Source organism: Pleuronectes platessa, chromosome 2, assembly GCF_947347685.1.
Source record: "Pleuronectes platessa chromosome 2, fPlePla1.1, whole genome shotgun sequence".
Lineage (NCBI taxonomy): Eukaryota > Metazoa > Chordata > Actinopteri > Pleuronectiformes > Pleuronectidae > Pleuronectes > Pleuronectes platessa.
In genome coordinates, this window is record NC_070627.1 from 27,428,042 (window position 1) to 27,449,094 (window position 21,053).

The 21,053-nt window shown below is 40.2% G+C and overlaps 1 protein-coding gene across 2 annotated transcripts in view; it reads left to right on the top strand.

Moving 5' to 3' along the window:
* Positions 1–21,053, top strand: part of fbln2 (fibulin 2) — a 72,448-nt gene that overhangs the window by 41,095 nt on the left and 10,300 nt on the right. For both annotated transcript variants that reach the window (XM_053438339.1, XM_053438344.1), the window contains exons 6-11: positions 728–937; positions 3,811–3,924; positions 5,789–5,890; positions 14,730–14,864; positions 17,690–17,827; positions 19,405–19,548. In XM_053438339.1, the coding sequence (XP_053294314.1) occupies positions 728–937; positions 3,811–3,924; positions 5,789–5,890; positions 14,730–14,864; positions 17,690–17,827; positions 19,405–19,548 (843 nt within the window). The remainder of the gene's footprint in view (positions 1–727; positions 938–3,810; positions 3,925–5,788; positions 5,891–14,729; positions 14,865–17,689; positions 17,828–19,404; positions 19,549–21,053) is intronic.

Below are 21,053 nucleotides of genomic sequence, written 5' to 3' on the forward strand. Positions count from 1 at the left end.
TTTTGCGACCTGGGTTAGAGCGGATAAAAAAAATTGATATAATACTACTTGATTTTAAAAACGTGATTGAAGGTAATTAAGCTATCTAGGTATGATGTATTGCTTTCCTGTGGCTCAAGTTTAAGAAGCCCATGGAGATTGTTATGGCATTAAGCGAAATCCAAAGTTTGTCAAGCTTATTGTGTCTAGTTCCAGTGGCTAAGCTTGGCAATGCTTTAAAGAAGTGTGAGGTAATGCAATGTTCCAGGTTAATAAAGGGTTCAGTGCCTGGTCAGCTCACATTAAAAGTGGGATAGAGATGGTTTTATATGTGCACTAATAGAAGCAGTAAACAAAAAAATGTTTTTCACTCACTACATACTACCATGCCCTCTCTTCTCAATCTGATAGCTTTTTAAAAACGCTTACAAATCTTGTTTATTTCTTTTCCCAGTACTTCACTCTGACATTAACTTGCTATGGTCACAAGAGCTCTATAAATGCGTGATGGTTTGACCCTTGCCCAGTACAAGTGTTACTGTTTTCTTGTAATGATGCTAATTTGGATATTGAAACTCTGGATAAAAGAGTCACTTAAAAAACTGTAGATGTAAATGTTAAAGAGGAACAGATGTTGTTTTGTGTCTTCAAGTCAGTTTCATGAGGTACATGTGCAGCATAAATTATCCAGCCAATCTGCTGTCTCCAATTTGAGACCTCACCAATCCCCTTCTCTCATTCCTTCCAGTCTCAGACAGCAAGTACCCCAAAGAGGCCTATTCCATCAGTACCACAGATGAAGCTGCCAACGTGGTGAATGAGCAGGAGGATGTGGATGAGTGTCAGCTGTACGCAGGCCAGTTGTGCCAGCACAAATGCACCAACATGTGGGGTTCCTACCTCTGTGACTGCCACCAGGGTTACATCCTGCAGAAAGACCGACACTCCTGTGCACCAGGTACTGTAAATCACCTTCAGAGTGAAATGTCACTTTCACATAATGAGCTTCTTGCTGTACATTCCAGAATTTGGTAGAAGAAGCCTGGCACACTGTTACTTTAAGTTGGAAAAACCCAATGAACTAGTGGGGTTTACTTCAGTATTAAACCGATTTCTGGGCCATAAATGCATCCGTTCCCTAAAGTTTACTATGCATCATCCGATTGGTCCTTCATTATTTTTTCATCATTCATGCATTTGAAGTTAACAAAAACCTGGCAATGAGCAGTACGTCTACTGAACTTTACTGTTTTTATTAGCAGTATACAGTTTACCAAATGTAAGTCTAGGTGCTCCATTAATTAAAGTTCGGATACCCACAGACGACAGATTACTGCTGAATCCTCCAATTCCCATAATGCAACTTTATAGCATCTTTTATTTAACTCTCATTGTCTGGTATATGACCACATCAAATTTGAAGCTTGTAGTTTGTATCACAGGCTATCTTAAAAAAAATTCTCTAAGTTTCCATTAAAATTTGATGTTTTAAAGAGGATTTCCTGAATGATGGCAAAAACAGAATGAATGCAGGTTAACACCACATTGGTCACTATTGTTACGTAACTATAGGAGTTAGTTAAGAGGTTTTGCTATTGCTACATATTGGGATATTCGGATTTTAACTGGCTTTACAATAACCCGCAGTTTCATGATGTCACGGTTTCATAACCGTAAGAATTGTAAAAACTACGATTTCTAACTTTGTTGTCCTGCATCTCGCGAGTCACGTTGTTGGTGTGCATTAGTGTGAGGGAACTGATGTACCAAAAAAAAACTGAAATAAATCTGCAGTGTGGGAGAATTCTGGATATCTAAAAAATGACCAGGGTATCTATTGAAGGTGAATATCCAATATGCAGAACGTGCTGGCATAAAGTCACTGCCAAAGGTTCAATGCTGAACCAGCAACATGGATTGACAAGAGTAGCTAATGCTTACAATGGCTATATGCAGGGATAGAAACACTATATCCTTTAAAGTTTAAACCATTGTGGAAGAAGAGTTTATGGTAAGGTAACATACTTAAAAAGGTAAAAGTCAATCAAACTTTAGGCAAACAAAAACAATGGAATTACATGTTTCATGATGAGTTTCTCCATCAACTCTTTTCATCCCTTCAGCTTGCATGATGTTTAGGGCACTTGTGGTATGTTTTATGTATCTCATCAATTATTTAGAATCGGTTTCCATTGCACTCTGTCACATTTAGCTTTATCCACCATGCCGGCTTTTTTCACCTGACTAAAGCCTAAAAGTTTTTTTGTGATATTTCATTTTTGGTGTTTTCACTCAGGGTTTTTTATCCACATGATGAAAAGGCCCAGGTGCATGCACTTACTGACAGTGTTGTTTGTCGTGATTTCACTACAGGGTCATTCAGCTGCGTCATCTTCACTACCTGAGTTTTCTTCAGCAGACATTTTTAACACAGCCGATGGAAGAGTTTTGGTGGCGATTTTCCAGTCATTTGTCAAATTTTTTGTGTGAATATGAAGAACCTTATATGTTTGCAATGGTTTTAATGTCTCTTCAACATTCAGAATCTGTAATGTAACAACATGTTAAGATGCTTGCCAAGTTGAACATGTCTTCTTTCACATCCTCAGATAATCTACAGCAGTGGTTGGCAACTGGCAGCCTAAGTCAATTAATATCTGTTACGGCAGATGATATGGATAATCTGATTATTTTTATTTCACCATATCAGACTGACACAGATAATCATGGGAATCACTGGTGCTGATCTCCTTCATAGCAACAACATTTAAAAAATCGATTCCTCCATAACAAGTTTTCCTCAAAGTAAAGGCATTATTTGTGTTTTGTTGCTGTAATGCTTTGATTTTTAAAGAGCTTTTGTTGTGAACAAACCGGAAAGTGGTTCTGAACATTGTGCCGATGCTTAACAGACCTCTAAAATAGACAATATTTAATTAATGAAAACACCACTCCAGTTCAGTAAATAATGTAAACATATATACAAATCCACACACATGAACAGTAATAAAGAAAATTCAGTCGTGAAAAACATTGACTATAAATCTTCATTGCCGATAAACACAAAGTTTCCTAAACGTTTATAAAAAGATCTGCACACAACATCCAGCACACAAACTCTACAAGGGACATTATATTGGTTTATTGTAGAATTATTTAGGAAGTTTTAGACAATCCTTCCCTATAATAATTCTTAAGTAGCTCTATAGCCTTAACACAGGACAAGAAAACAACCCACTTCAAACAGGAAGGTTTAGAAAGGCCGCTGCAATAGTGCTTTAGCCTGAATACTGTATAATCGTTTTCATAGTTTTTCAGATGTAGTTAATGTTGTTCCCTACTTGACCTTGTGTTTCATCGGTGATACTAAAGTAGATAATGATTGGAATTCGTTAAAAGGAGATGAAGGAGTTTCTGTACCATAAAACTATAGTATTTTACTTCCATTAAAAGCTTAACTACTTGAGTCTTTATCCTACATGGTCATTTCTCTATGATTATGCTGTGGTTAAACCAATAGCCCGAGTTCATCATCGTTCTCATGGCAGTTGAACGAGAGCCATTTAAACCTGCTCATCAAAATTCCCTGCAACCACAAATGAAAGATAATTTATTCCCAGACCTCTCGGTGCTCTATAAAAGAGAATAACGACAAAAGCATCCAGCTCAGGTCAATGTGTGGCTTGCTTTTTGGGAACATATAATGAGTGTAATTTCAGTTTTTTCAAACTGGTTTCATAGATCGGAAACATTAAAATCCCACCCTTAGTTGTGGTCCTTCATTTACGGTCATGTTTGTTATGTTTTCTGATGTTGCGTTTCTTTTTGCAGTGAGTCCTGATGAGGACAACAGAGTCCGAGAGGACCGTCCTTCTGTGGTCCAAACACAGACCACTACTACCAGTACCACCACCAGCAGCCCCGTCCGCCTCAATCCATGTACAGGTATTGCCAACATTACAGTTTAATACATACACTTTCAGTTTGCATGGAATGTGTGCATTTAGAGGAAACATATATATATATATATTAATAAGGTCTTCATTAAACCCTGCGCATACATGACCATGGAAAATGTGGAAAGACTTATAGTAGCTCAATAACACAATCCATATAGAAACACAAATATATATTTATAACTCTCAAATTTATTTACTCTTCCTAATACAGGAATAATGTAAATAATAACTTGTGTGAAAATGACATGTAAGTGGGTGGGTTACTGATCTCAGCGAGTAAGATAAAATGTCAGGTATAATGCACTTCATGTAATGTCAGGTATAAACATCCCTTCAAGCTGTTTGAAACAACCAGTCACTCCTGCAGTACATACAGTGGCCATCAATGTGCGCTCAAGTTCCCAGTTTATAATGACAAAGTATAATATTTAGCAAATTTATTTAAAGTCAAAATCTCTCATTAACAAAGGTATTCAGACCCTTTGATGTCTTCCACTACTTGCTTTATTTATTTAGTGTCTAAAACGTAACGGTTCTTTGGCTGTCTGTGGCTGACTGGTTGGATTGGACATAGTTCAGAACACACATGTGTACTGTATGTCAAGTCCCACAGTGCACCCTGTGTGTCAGAAACCCCCCTAGACCTCTGAGATCAAGCTGTGGCATGCCATAGGCTATAAAACCACAGCTAAAGCTTTGAATGATTCCAGGAGCACAGTGACCTCAACAAAAATAAATTTTTTATCCATATACATTTACTTTTACAACACAGTAGAGTGTATGAATCAATGAAGCCAATGTGAACTGTACTTTTTGAATTTGGAAAATAACTGAACTCCAGATGCCATGCTAATTGAACTCATTGAAAATAATAAGTGATGTATTGTATTCAATGAAGCCCCGGGGATGTCATTTTCAGGGTTTAAGAGATTCTGCCAAAATCCCTTTACCTATATAAAGGTAGCTATGAACAAGGTTGGAGGTTGTCTTTAGAAAATAAAATATGATTTGTAGATTTTGGCTTCTGATATTCACCTCCCGCTGTGACTTCCTTCTTCGTGGATCACTTCTCTAGGTAAAACTGTGTGTCACAGCTTTATGTGTAATGGGTGATGACAGCGTGTGGGGCTTTTTAATTTAAGGCAGTCAAGTGTGCAAGCAGTCACTGGTGTCTCCAGTCTCTAACTCGTCTAGAGCCCAGTAGGCCGGATACATCTGCTCAACACATCAGCTGCTTTTATTGAAGCAAAGCAAGTAGACTGGGCTGACATGTGTCTGAGTGCTGCCTGACGGAGGTGAAGGCTCCCTCCTGCAGTAAAACCAACTGCAGCATGAACTTTCACTGATAAACTGTCCAGCCATTGTTAATCTGCTGTGTTTACGCTGCTGTAGCTTCATGAGCTGAATTGTGATAAAGTCAGGAGGAGATCGAGCCCCGAAACTCTTAATCCCCTGGAGTGTACACCAGGATTGTACAAAACCCCCGCTCCTTCAAAGTGTCTCTGCCTGCTACTCATACGAATATCCTGATCAATGTATGGAGCGGCCTTCAGGCACTTCACCGCTGCAGAGCTTTTGTGAGGGATGTGTGAGAAATGGTGGTGGAAACAGCTCCTTGTCCGTGCCTCTTTGTGACAGGACCACGGAGCTGTTTAATAGCGGGAATTGATTCTGTTGAGTTGAATGCGATAGGTCATGAGAGGCGCTGAAATAGCAGGAAAGCAGAGAAACAGCATGAAGATTAGAAAGTGAAAACATTATAAGCGAAGACTGTCCTGCAGGCGAAGCCGCGTGCCATCTGAAGATGACTGTGGTCATGCTGCTCATAATTGTCTTTGTCTCTCTTGTAGAAAATGGTCCCTGCAGTCAGCAGTGTACAGCAGTGGCAGGCCAGGCTCGCTGCTCCTGCTTCCCAGGCTTCTCACTGATGACAGATGGACACATGTGTGAAGGTAAGGTTTGCCGCTTCCTCTTGTCATGTTACCCCTGGCAGTAATTGGAGCAATTCACAAGGGTCGTCTATGTGTGTCCCTTAAGCTGCCTTCCTCAAGCTGGGTTTGCACAAGGCGACAAACAAGCTGACACCATCAACAATACTTGCACAAATGAACAACAACAAACACATACAGCCAAGACAGCACAACTGCTGTGCAGTGGAGCAGGTTGTCCAGAGATTGGGACACATTTTAATTGGATTCAGTCACTCATGAAGAAGGAAAATGCAGGTCTTATGATACTCAACAACGCATCGACGGATTGAGCTCACACTTCCTGGAGGCCGTTACCGGGAACATATGTTGGCCATAGTCAATTACTATACAGCAGCAATGCCTTTACAACACTCCACATAGTGCGTGTACTTTGCTCCCGTCCTTCATTCAACACAACAGTGGCTCCTCTGACAGGAGGTCAGCATTCACTCACAACTGTGGCCCGTTGCACCTTTAATGACTATAATTTGATTGAAACCTGTGTTGCCTGGTGCTTCCAAATCAGACTTAAAGGGATAGTTCACAGGAAAATGAAAATTCACACATTATATACTCACCGCTATACCGATGGAGGCGTGTTTGAAGTGTTTGAGTCCACATAACATTCAGGGGTAAACAGGGTTACAGCCAAAGTGATCTCTTCTTCAGACATAATAAATCCACATGTGGTGTCATCCAAGTGTCCGCAAGCCCCGACATTCAAATCCGACTGGAAAAAAAGGTCACTCACATCGTTTTTTAAGCTTAAATGTCCTCTAGCGGAAGTGGAGAAGCTAGTGAACGTAGCCACACAAACGTGCACAATATTACATTACAAGTGAAACGTTGAGGTTTGTCCTCAAGAAACTAATTAGCTGAGTTGGTTAAAGACCATTGTCTGATTAACCCTCTTAGGGTCCTGATTCAAAAATGTGTTGTTGGGTTCCCCACATTGTTTCCCCAGGTATACACAAACCAAGTTTATTAATCATTTTGTTATTACAAATTATTTTAATAATAAACATAGCAGACAATATGGTTAATTTAAATTTTACTTTTACTTTTTAAGTCGAATGTTTGCTAGTTTACCAGTTTTCTATGATAATATACTTAACAATTTTGTGTTATTTTCTTGGTCTTATGTGACCGACATTTTCTACAAGGCCCCTCTGGTGAAATTTGGGTAAAACTGGACTCAGCAAAAAAAAAAATATATATATATAAAAAATATTTGATAACCCCAACACTCGTTTCCTCCTCACCCTTCCATTCGAACACTCCTCTATCAGTGCCAGTGAATCCATCATGCAGCATTATGCACGAGTGTCACTGCGATATTTATATATTCAGAGCAATCGGACCGATTACTTCACACATCAATGGATCTTAACCTCCACTCTGGGATATAATTTGGAAATAGAAGTATGAAAGTGAATAGTCTCTCTTAACATATAATTGTGATTTTACACATACTCGTCCTTTATGATAGTGTTAGAAGTTATTGTTAAAAACTATTAATGACTATTTTTTTCAATTGATGGTTCTTATGGAACAGCTATGTCTAGCAGGCACAACTAAAGCTGTTGGTTTTAATGCAAATCATGAAGTGGATCAATAATCTGACTTCAATTAAACTCTTCACGTCTGCATTCGTACCCATGGGTCAGAGTTATCTTAGAAGTGCTAACCTTCTCCCGTCAAGTTTCAGGCCCTGTTTTGTGCGTACGCAACGGCTCTAAATGAGGACTCTGATCACAAGTGGACAACATTAAGTACGTCTATTCACACTTGGCATTACAATCTGTCCTGTATGTGTCTCCTGTGAAACTTTAAATAGTCAGAAGCATTATTTGTGTGTCTGAATTTAGTCTGAGTGATCGGATGTCAGGAGGACGTATCTGTGGTGTTCACACCTGTACTTGGCGCTAACCACTTGTGATTGGATCACTCAGGACGAATGTTACGAGGTCTGTGGTAACCCGCTTCCTCCCTGGAGCTGAGAATTCACATAAAATGAGAACTTCAAATAAAATCTAATGTTGCTGTGTGTCTGCTGGATGTGTAAATGGGACATCGTTTGCCAACATGTTAGCCTCCATAGCTTAATAGGGTGATAATACACTCAGCTGGAAGTCTATCATCTACATCTAACCAAAACAATTTCACTCTAATGCATCATCGCTGCAATAAATCCTACCTTCATTAAGTCAAGTGTAATGGCCGTTGATTCAGAGAGGTGCTTATTCAACTTTATGGTCATTTTGGAGGCTATAGTGTGAGCTGCTGTTGAATAATGTTACGGTGTTTCTTGTATCTACCCATATTAGAAACAACTCTTTAAAAACATAACAGATCCAAAGAGGCAGCATTGTTGTTAAAAGGATACATGTCTTAATTAAAGATCAGTCCTCATGAAACAACGTGTTGGAAGTGCTTGTTGTCACATGGTCAACATTTCACAGCATGTCTGTCTCCTCAGAGCAGAATGAAATTGTTCCCATCTTTCCACCTTTTCCATAGATGGTCTTACACTGATGCATTTGCTGCAGTAGAGGGTAAATTGATCCATTCATTTGCAACAGGGTGAAAACTTTTGTAGCTTTGCTATGTGGAAAACAAGTTACAAATATGGTTCACCTATCCCTGCTTCCAGCACAAGCACATGCATATGATGGCATTATAGAGGGGGAAGGATAGAAATTGAGTAATATTAATAAGATCATGTGCTACTTACTGCTGAAGGCCTGCTGTGAAAACGCATTTCGCTGAGACCCAGTGAACGCAGTGGAAGTGCGGTTCTGGCTCCGTTTATTTATCTTGTCAGCAGACAGGATAATACCTCTAGATGCAAACGCACTACATAACAGTTAGTGTTTCTCCTCCTATCAGGTCGTTCAGTGAACATACAAAGCACTTTCTCCCCTAAAGTGTTTCCACATGTCAACCAGTGGGTGGGCAACGTTTGGATTAGACTGGAACCCAAACCGAGCAAATAGTGCTACAAGGGAGGGGGGGGGGGGGGGTTGTAACTTTGACAGAGATGCAAGTAGACTGTGAAGTAAACTGTGAAAGACTTATGATAGATATACAGACTTTGGAAACACTGTGGATCTATAAACACCTATAGGCAGTTTGGTGTGGAGTGACCTGAAATGTATTATCATGCTCTTGTATCAGAAATACTGACGATATTACTCCGATAGGATCGCTGAGTGAGATTTCAATTTACAGGTTTCATGGTAAGCAAAGCAGCTTCTCTCTGCCTTCTCTTAAACACACAATCGCAACCATAGAAGAGTGTGTGTGCGTTAGTGTGTGTGGGTAATGTAATGAAGGCTTCATGCGCAGCCTTAATAGTCAATGTGAGGGCTCAACAGTTAATCAGCCCACTAATGTCGTGTCGGCTGTGAATGGATATCCTCAGGTTTCCCAAGCAAGGGGGTTCTGGTTAAGTGACCACATAATGTGTTCATCCAGTCCACACAGATCCCTATTGACTTAATCGTCTTATTAATGTACTAAACGATGGTTTAAAGCATCTGAATGGTCAATAAAATCGTAAACATTATTCGATGACGTTAAATATTCATGACAAACTGTAGGCAAAATTGGTTCAGGCATTCTTAATCAGAAAGGCAGTGTGAGTGTGGTTTAATCTCATTTTTATTTTACAGTGAGCAAAGAACCTACTAAGTCTAACTGCAATAAGCCCCTGATTGGTTTGCACATGCACACATCACTATTTTTCTAAATGAAAGCAGTAAGAAACGCACAGGGAAAAGCAGAAACTCTGAAGTCTCTCAAGTGGAATAATGGAAAATAAAACTATGGAATAGTTTAGTCATACGGGATCCAATTACTCTTAGTACGACTGACAGAAAATAGGTTTTCAGGGTCTTTAAATATCACCTCAGTCAATGAAATTGTGCCTCTTGTCGTGTGATGGAGCACCGGTGCTCATTTTCCCTGGAGCCTCAAGAGTCCAAGATTATATTTCATAAAAATGTAATGATTTCCTTTAATGCCAACTGAGTTGTTCTTTGTATGAAGCAAGACAATCACCTCCACGATAGAATATAGCAGGAATCATGTTATGACATACTTGAGAACTGGAATAGAAACATAAAATGAACACTTATTTGGACACGTGTGAACATCATAACTTTTCTGAGTCTCCAGTGGATCTTTCCAGCTGTCGACTGATGACTGGTGTTCACAGAAACCTGATACCCCTCTCTATAATAAACTGATGGAATCGTCAGAAACCATATATAAATTTAAAGCAGCTGTGAAATAATTCTGAATAATGTTAAGAAAACTCTTTTTGTGTTTGGTTGAAGTTGAGAATTATGTGAGCTCCTCAGTTTTCCATTTGGCCCATAGGGTGTGCTGCTCGTTTTGGTTTGCTAGGTTGACCTTTAATTGGTTGTTTGATTCTATAAAAACTGGGTTAAACGTCATGATCAACAGCTAAAACCAGCCTGATTGCTTGAGTGCATGTATCAATGGGATCTTGCTACTGCGGCTACATCCCCTGATCTCTAATGGGAAGAATCTGTAGCCTGGAGCCACAAGCATCCAGCAGGGCTGAAGAGCAGGATTGGCCTGGGTGTGGTAAACTCACTTCTTTGTGATAGGGATTCACTTGCAGTGTTCAAACTCAACCAAGGCCGTCTTAACGCGAGCTCACATAAAATGACCTTCAAAGTCAGCAGTTTCACTACAAACAACAACAGGAGTCACACACTACACTGTCTTTCACCAGGAGAAACCCTCAACTTGTCCTCAAACTACATTTTGTCACAAAAACACAGAAGAGAAGAGACATAGTGAATCGGTATGATCCTCCTGCTCCTCTTTGTCATCCCGCTCACAGATATTCAGCCGCAGAAGAGGTAAAGCACTTCAGTGGATGTCACAGTTGTAAAGATCAGAGAATAACTCTGGCTGCCCTTCCTGGTATACACCAGTCCTTACTTTAGAGAAAACTGACCAAGCCAGACCTGAACCCAACAGGATTTCAGTTTTTCCTGTCTGAACCTGACCCGAGCTTGATGCAGTTAATAACGGCTGCACTGACTTTACATTGTCCTGTCCCTCAAACATGGTTATTGCTTGATTTCACTGATTATAGTCTTGTGCAGTGTAAAAATAATCAGGGGGTACCTCACTACTACATATACCTTCACCAACTTCACTGCATCCTGCGCTCTGATTGGCTGGAGTTGTAGGGTTAGGGTTAGACGTGACCTCTCTGATTACGTCTTTGAAGAGTTCACACAGTGATTAACTGCTGATTGGAGGCTTTTGTCAGCAAGTTGCAAAACTCTGTGACCAGCAAATCAGGCTGTAAATGATATAGGGTGAAGTAGAAATGAAGTGTTGAGGCAGGTTTATCAGACTTCAAAGATCTCCCTCTGGATACACAAAAGGCATTATATTTTGATGGCATGTCTACATTTGTGAATATGCAGTAATTGCAAACTTACATTTTGTCCTAACTATTAAGTTTTGGCAGAGAATTTACAGTGCATTAGTTTCCACTTGATTCAGACGTGACGAGCCATGTGAAATGTGTGCGTGTTAGCTCGTCTTGTTTACACTGCTGTAGGTATGTGTGCTATTGTGTCAGTATGAGTTGTTAAGTGGTGTATTGTGTGTCGAATTGATGATCTCGTTTTGGAGTAGCTCCAGTGAGAAATGCAGACCACTGAAAGCTCTAATCAGGCACATAAGTGAAAACGCCTGTGAGGTTGGACCATGGCGGTGCAGGAGCTTTTCCCAGTTTCTCCACAACATTTATATCACAGTCACATCACACTTTGATTTCCATCTAGCTCTATTCATTCCTTCTAAATCCACTAGCTGTAAGTGTCTGTATGTATATGTTGGCCTCATCGGAGTGCAGCTCTACCAGGTGAGCTATACGTCGCCCCTTCTTTCATGTGCACTTAACATCAGGCTTTGAAGTGCTGGTAGGATACTACCCTAGATCTTTTTTAGGGATCAATAAGCCTGACAATTAAAAAAAAATTGTATTCTGGAGGTGAACTCGACACAATTCATCCCTTGTCGTTGATGAACATGACATCTTGCTCATTCTGGACTTGACTCCCACCGAGCTGCATCTGTGTAACCCTAACCTAGCTGTCATAAACTGGATCTTCTAATAAGCCAAGTCTGACTTCATCTACCTCAACTTGAACTTTTTAAAGAACCTTGTCTTTTGCTGGGTCCAGTGTGTGAGAACAACAGTGTTTGTGTTTCCGTCAGCGCCATCAAACACGAGCTTCTGTATCTCAGACATGTTTGGCCCAATCGAGTCCAGACTGGACACATAAGACAAGAGTCGCGGCCTGATGACATCTACACAGACATTATGACTTGAAATCACAGCGCCCCCTGTAGGCAACAGGAAGTGACATGTTTTATACTTTGATGAGCTGCTCCTGGCTGCTTAACAATATACAGCTCAAAAGAGCTCAGGCAAGTCATTGGATCATGGTCAGAATTGTGACTTTTCCTCAAACCGTGTAAACATTGAGGTGCGGTGAAGGATCATCCTTCGCCAAAGGACATGATGTTGTCATAACTCCAGTGTTCATAGTCCTATTACTACCAAACTTTTGTCACATGATAAGAGTCCAAGCTTGACCAGCTCTATCTGTCGATATTTCCTCAGTGTCATAGCGCCACCTACTGATTCGCCATGAAACAAGAAGTACTTTGTTAATCCACTCTGCATTATCCAACCAGCTCCAAACTACTGACCTATGATCACAATTCTGACCTGAACAGCTCCATATATAAATATTAGTTCAGGTTCATAGTGCCACCTACTGATCAATGTGAAAATTAAGTTGTGGTAGCATTGTCTAATTGACACAAAATTGCTCACGCTACGTCACAGCTCCTACTTGAACAGATCTATATCTGTATGTAATATTAGTGATGGCGCCACCTACTGGCAACAGGAAGTAAGCTCTGTTTTACAACTATCATTCGATTTACATAAAATGTTCACAGTGTGATGTGCAATTGATAGCGTGAACCGTAATGAGCAATTAGCAGGCAAGGATCGACATCGCGTGACGTACGCAGGAAGTGAAGCATTTTATCTTGCCGCAGTGTGCAAAACTCATGCAACGTTGAGACGTGCACTTGGTCATCGATCCCTCTCTCTCCACCGACCGCAACAGGCTTCAACTTGCGGGTGCTCGGGCCCTTCAGTGCTACAACGTAGACCTAGTTTCCTCATATTTTTTTCAAAGCCCTGGCTTTGGAATTCTTTTACTCATTAAACAGCAAGACAGGTCTCCATGAGTTCACTGTAGTGACGACCAAACATTAATCACTATCATCAGCTTGTAGGATTAGCTGCCAATTATTTAGTTGGCTGGAACTTATTGAACGGCTTCAACATTTACCTGAGAACATCAATATTGGTATAGATGCTAAATGCTGTGGTCCTCAGATCAGCTTTAATCAATATTATTGGCTAGTAGGCAGCAGAACAATCGTGGAACAAGTCATTGATATATAATCACTGACCTTATAAGTCTTTGTATGCCAAATTCAAACTATTGTCAATAACCCATCCCTAACAAACTGAGCAACATCAGAATTTATTTTCTTGTTGTGTTTTGGGGCATATTGGTTTCGGGCTCCGGCTTTTACCAGCTCGTAAACAAAACATCTGATCTGTTAGATGCTAAATACTAAAAAAACAATGACTTGCTCACATTGTCAGTGTGCTTTGTAGTTGCTTGGCTTCAAGGAAGAAGACAGATACAGGTTGTAAATCTCCGTGGGTCCATCACTACGAGTTACATTTTTACATTGCACACAGTCATTTGGTCCATTGTTAATATAAATAATTGATTAGTGCAGCTTTAATCTTTACCATCAACGTAAACATATCTGCCCTTTTTGTGTGAGCTAGAACTATACCTGTGCATCGTCTCTGTGCCCATACTGACCTGCCCACTTAGGGGCTCTGAACTCTGGATAATCTCCTCACATTCTCCAGAGGGGATGTTTGTTAGAACACAAATGTCCGAGTCACAGCCTCTAGACTTTCTCTGGTCCTGTAGCACGTACTTGGGAGAATGTCCGAATGAGCCTGTAAGAAAACAACAGGGGATCCTGTTGTACAACTGAGGCAAAGCTGAAAAACAAAAAGAATACAAATATCTCAGGATGAAAAAGCAGTGTCATGTGTAAAAGACACAGATGAAGATGTCAGTAGAGCTTTCTGTGATTTGGGCTGGTCCTGGTGTCGATGAGCTCTAAAAAGAAGATGTGCTCTCTATCAGATTTTATACGTCAGGTCCTGCCTTTGCCTGCTGCACAACCCCTCATCTGAATACTCCAGAGTGAGACTGAGCAGAGAATCTCCTGCTGCGCTGTTCAGGAGGGAAAGAAAAACTCTGAGGCAAATCCGGACCCAATGGTGCGGAGTTCAATCTGTAAACAGCTTGTATGGTTATCTCCAAGTGCTTTTCTTCTCCTATTAACAAAAGAAAAAATATGAGCTTTGAATTTGAAAACCTCTATCCCATGATTTAGGACTGTGCAACGTGAATGACTTTGTGTTTTCAGCTGAAATTTGAGGCCAACAGGCACTTTTCCCACAGGCAGAGGCAAAACACAGAATTGTGCTAAGCCACCAACTCCTAGATGTGAGAAACAACTTTGTTTGTTAGTGTCCAAAACTTGATTTGCTTAGGTCCATCAGTGTGTCATTCGTTCAGAAGAGGGGGAATTACATACATCACACCCCACGTCATTTCACACAGTCACCGTTTGTCTTCTCCTGCAGATGTGGACGAGTGCGTGACCAACACCCACAGCTGTCGGCCTAGCGAGCGCTGCGTGAACACAGTGGGCTCATTTGTATGCGAGCTGCAGGTCACTTGTCCTGCAGGCTACCAGCTGAGGAACGGTGTTTGCGAGGGTGAGTTTATTGTTCCCGACGTATTTCATTAAGACAATTTACCCAGCAGTCATTTCCAGAGCCACTTACGTAGTCAGCGGAAATACTGATCATGTCTTTCTTGAGGTGAAGTACAGACTTGTGTTTTTTCTTTGAGAAGTAAACAACAATAAATAAGAAAGAAAGTTTTGTTTGTTTTTCTTACATTAAATGCCATCGCTTCTAATTCTTGCTTTTTGGGTGAATTGCACATGGTTAGTTAGGTATTAATCATAAATCATAATAAGCTAATTGAATATGGTTAAGGTATTCCTTAATAATCATTCAATCTCAATTAGGGTTAATTTGGCTGTACCCATAGTTACCTCGGTAACAGCAAGTGTGCTTTAATGGCCTCCTGCAGGTTGTGGAATTTTTCAGTGGTCAGATAAACAACCAAAGGCCGCCTGGTTTGTTCACAAACTGCTGATGTGTCGATAAAGAAAATGACAGATTTATGTTCTCAAGGCACATTTATGATGATATGATGATCTACAGTCATCACGAACCAGCTGTGACACAGCTGAAGGAAGTGGTGAACAGCAAGAAAGATGTCTATGACAGAACATGACAAACAATCATGCTGAATAAGCAATGCTGAAAAGCTTTCTGCTAAACCTCTATCACAATTGAAAAAGAAAGAAAATTCACACACCTAAAGCTCCCGTTCAAGGATTGATTTACCATTGATGTTATTAGCACAATTCTCTTCCTCAGACCTCTGATGAAGAACAGAGTCGTGATCTTAAATAACCATAATACATTTTGAGCAAATCATATCATAAGTTATCATATATACTGTCATCATCACCCACATTTATATGTATATATATATATTAGCATAAACATTTAGAACTCATATTAGTATTACATAACAGGCCCAGGCTAGATAGCTGTCAAAACCTCTTACTATTAACTCTGTCTAGTTATAAAAATATGTCAGGTTTTACTCTAACCAGTGGATTATGGGTATTTAAAATGTAGACTCTGTTCTTTATCAGAACAGCATTGTGCTTTAAATGTCACTGGCAAATAAATCCTTTAACGAGAGCTTTAGGTTTGTGGATTTTTGCTCTTTTTGCTCTTTTTCAAACGTTATGTGAAAATAAACAGGAAGTTGCAGGATGTACTGTACATACAGGTTATTAAATGGCAGATGCTTGATAAATGTTGATTGCATCAAAAGCGTGGTCTGCTAATCTTTAGAGATTATACTTTCAAAGTTAGATTTAATACTTAATTTAGGCTAGAAAATGAGCACAATGGTGAAATGGCACCAGTTAAATTCAATGACACAGACTTGCTACATGCCTTCACACCATCCTCGACCTCCACACTCTTTAATTTCCCCTGAGATATATGATGGGTGCATTAAGCTCCTTCTTTCATTGACACTGAAGGTTGGAAGTGAACAAAATTAGTCCAATATATACCCTCCTCCCATACACGTTCCTGGTGGTACTTGGCTGCAGTACATAAAGTTAAGACTCATGATATTCATTTATATTAAGTCGTGGTCACAACCTCCAAGTTCATGACACCACTTACACACAACTCTTACATTTGGCCGAAGCTCGTTGTGTTGGAGTGTCTCCCTCATAGTTACCAGATTATCAAATGTTTATAGAGGATAAAGCAGCGAACAGTACACAAGTCACTGAGGCTGTGTGTAATAAATGTTCACGTACGCAGACACAAGCTGTTCTGGTCCTAACTTTTATCATCACGTCCCCTCTGTCGCCCTTTCTAATTGTATCGCTGCAAACCCCAAATAATTTGTCCCGAACAGGCCCCCTGATGACTCACCAAACTCTGAGGACATGACCACCCTGTAGTACATCATGAATAGCTGTGGCATCATTGATAGCAGAGTTGATTTCAAAGAGGCTCAATTCCCCCATCAGTCCATTTTTCAGATGAGTGTAATCAACATGAGTTATAGAAAACCACAAAAACCTGTGAAATAGCCTGTAGAAAAGAAAGAAAATGGAAAATCATACGCAAAATCTCCATTTGTTTTAATTTTGCGATTCCTGCCATACTGTGTCACTTATATGTCTGTAGCCATGAAAGCCTCAGCTTCATTAAGATTCATATTTTTCTGGCACTGTTAGTGTTTCAGCAGATGCTCAAGGTTCAGCATAAGACAAGATAATCTCTCAGAGAGGCAGGAAAGTACGTTCCAACTCTCTGCATTGTGTCTTCAGTTCTCGGCACCAGGGCGGACTAATCAATGTAGCTGGATAATGAAGGTAATATTTAGTCGACCATCCAACATGCAAAAGAACCTAATTAGCTGCATGAAAGAAAGGAGAGATCTCTGCTGCGATGTGTCTCTCTGATGATGATTGGTAAAGGAGGTTCCTAATGAATGCCCCTCTGCCTTTGCACCTCGGGAAAAATCTCACAGGACCTAATATAACATGAACGCCAGAGAAATAGGCTCCCGGCACAAAAGCAAGAATCTTCCATTTAAACTCCATCCATCGCTCATAAGATCCAATAACTGTCACTTAAGAAGTTTGCTTCAACTTCTGTTATTTGCCGAGTTGGAACAAGTGATACTTTTTATGGGAGGGGTGTTTTTCCTTGTGTTAAACACTGACAGAGTGAAAGTTTGAATTTCTGGGATGCTGCGTGTGTTCATTCTGTGCTTGAGCCACAGTGCCACCTACTGTCCTGTTGAAAAGTCAGGAGCTGAGACTGAAGCTCGGTGAGCTGAGGGCTCATGTGAACCCCTTACAGGGGAATATAATGTGGATTGTTTTTGTTCCTGTTTTTTCAGTCATGTTTGTTCTTTCTTTTAGACATTGATGAATGTGTGCAGCGGACCCATAACTGTGGTACGGGCTTCGTGTGTGACAACACAGTGGGCTCCTTCCTGTGCAATGCCAAACACAAGTGCATCAGCGGCTTCACACAGGATTCGCATGGAAACTGCATTGGTAAGATACTGTCAGAGCTGCTCTCCTCTGGCTAAAAGAAACTCATTACACTTGACCATTAAAGAGCTAATAGAGAGTGGAGCGAAATAAATTATCTTCAGAGGAGATTCAGTGCACCTTGTCCTGCTTCGCCTCCTTGAACACCTCCATTCCATTGTGAGGTTGTTTTTCAGAAACAGCCTGCAGACATGGAGTAGCATCACTGGAGCCCTGTGTCTGGGTCCAGGATTTACTCTCTTTGTCTTTGCAAATGTTGTCATATTGATTTTCGATAGATTGTTATTATTTAAAAAAAAAAAAGGATTTCAGATGCTTTAATAGTTCAGTGTCACGTTATCAACAAAGACAATAGGTTATTTGAATTGTATTAAATTAATTGTTGAAGGCTTTTGTGATTTCCTTTTTAATGCTATACATTTTGGATGTAAAAATAACACATGGATGTGATGGATTATTTCAGTAGTTGCCTGGTCACCAGATTCCAGGAAGTTACTTTATCTCACTTTTTTCACGCTTTTGTATACAGATATATCAATAGATCAGACCTCACTGTTCCTAAAAAGTGTTTTTAGAAGCATTATGATCTAGGAATGAGGAAATAATGTGTCTGATGTATAGATGACTAGATGACCAAATGACTCCCTGCATGTATTGCTCTGGAAATTGCACTTATCAGTCTTTCTACAAAGGTTCTGCAAATCATCTTATTTTTCCAGATCAACTTTTGATGTGTCTGCGACTCTTAGTGCTGCATAAAGGCTGAAGGACATCACTAACTGTAATTCAACCTCCCTGTCTTTGTGGTTCTTCCTTGGTTATTTAATGACCTTGTGAAACAGACGTCAGAGCTCTACTTGATCCACATCTGTCCTGTAAGAACACAAAGCTGTGGAGGGAACTGTAGTGGAAATTGATTGACGTTTACAGTAGTCAATAGCGCTGAATGTGCTTCAGGTGGCAGAGTTGACAGGTAACTAACAGCTCAACATGTAAAGTCATGATGGGCATGACAGTGTGCGCCTGTTACGCCTGCAGATTTAACAGACTAATCGGAAAGCGTGCTCCGATCAGTAAATGGCAGAATTTGTGGTCACGTGGAGGGAGATCAAAATTACAGAAAGCAATACCGTTAGACGCAAAACGATTGAATGCCCCTAAGGGCAGGACGAGTCATTTTAAAGGAAGAGAAGCGACAGAAATTCAGTTTTTGTTTGTTTGCTTGTTTACATTTATTTTATACAGGATTAAAACTGAGAATATGATTTTTTTAATTTCAAGGGGCCTCTAAAATTCCAAATGCTTTTTTAGTGAGATTAGTTTTTTTGACCCCCATGACTACTCTCACCCACACCATCAAAAGTACTTAATCTCCTTCTAGAGTATTGGAACCACTACATACTGAGAAGGCATGATTGCCACCAACAAGTAAATACACAACTTCATTGTTGTCCTCTCGAAGTAACTGTGAGGAAATAGACTCAGACCTGTCAGTCAGGATTAAACCTCCTCAGTCACTCTCCTGTGGAACTGTAATAATGTTGAGCAGTCGTAAGGTTTAACTCTCTCTGTTCCTGCAGACATAAATGAGTGTAAGAGCCTGAGTGAGCCGTGCAGCTCCGGCTCTAACTGTATCAACACTGTGGGCTCCTTCACGTGCCAGCAGAAGATCATCATGTGCAGCCACGGATACCACGCCAGCCCCGATGGAGCCAAGTGTGTCGGTGAGATTCAGCATAAACTCTCATAAACGCACAATGCTTGCAACTGTGGAAAAGATGTGAATACCCTGATATCATCCTGGTGTTGGCTATGAAGTGCTCAATATACTGTATACATAATAACAAAATAGCTCAAGAGGAAACTAAGGGGTAAACTTAGGAAAGGATAAACAGATTAATATATATATATATATATATATATATGTTTTCTTTCCTTTATCAGTGATAATGTTGTCATAGAGCTCATCTTCTTTACTGAACATACCACAGAAAGTCAAATTTCTGGTCCGATTTCAGATGCTGGACTGTTTTGGGATTTATTTAGAAACTGAGGAGCTAACTAGTTCCACAAATTGTCTCCAAGCCCTTTCCTAGTTTGTTCTGTTTATATAAAGTTGGCTTCAGAATTTGTATTGTATTTTCCGACTCCGGGCGACCACAGGTTTAATGTAGACTAAGTTTGCCCTCCGTTTCTGGTTCTCAACCCTGATAGACTGAACAGAGCATCACGCAACTTTTTTGCTGAACATTGTCAACTTGTGTAGACATGTATACAATTGGTCTGTTTGCATCATCTGCTGTGGATATGTGTGTCGATGCATTGGTTTTATATGTGATCACACCGCTGGTAAACAAGTGTCTGTTTCAGTTTCAGTTGGGTCAGACCATACCACTAGAATGCTGATGTTAGTTTTTAACACAGAACCCTGCCCTGCCTGCGTACAGCCTTCAAAGAGTTGGTAACATGTGACTGCAGTCTCTTGTCTTTTTAAGACTGATCAACCACTTGTTTAGTCCAGAGGGTTTTGGTGTCTGAGATTGGGCCTCTTCTCAGACAAGTCTAAGTTTGAACAATGTGTCACATAAGTTTACTTAGCCCTTAGCGATAATTTTTAGGTGATTTCTTCCCAGAGACTCAGTAATGAAAAAAAGCCTAATATTGCTTGGCTTAACTTCTCACAACACCAAATACAAAAAGAAGGTCTGTCCTAAGGTATTCGATAGTTTAGATTGAGATCTCTTTAACCAAGTCAAACCCATTTAGTACATAATTGACCTTGATTACTAATGAGAATAATGCAATCTACAAAAAAATAACCCATCACAATTTACCAGGTCCCAAGTCTGCATCTAAAGCTGAACTTTGTCCAACCAACCGCTCTAAAACCAAAGACCATAGATATAGAACAACTGAAGGGAAGGTGAGGTGAGGGGTATTAAGCTGCAACATAAAAATTCTGCACTAGATATCACTAAACCTTTAATTATATTACCTTTTATTACCTTTAATTGTTTTTTAATAGTGGTAGAATTAAAGCAACTTTTTATTTAGTTTCCATTGAACTGTTGCAGAGACTTACAGGTCAGGTAAAAACTGAGATGGCTGAGAGAGAGAGAGAGAGAGAGAGAGAGAGAGAGAGAGAGAGAGAGAGAATGTGTGTGTGTCAGAATGAGAGAGAGGGAGGGTGAGCAGTGAGCAGGAGAGTTTACCTGGGCTACACACCCAG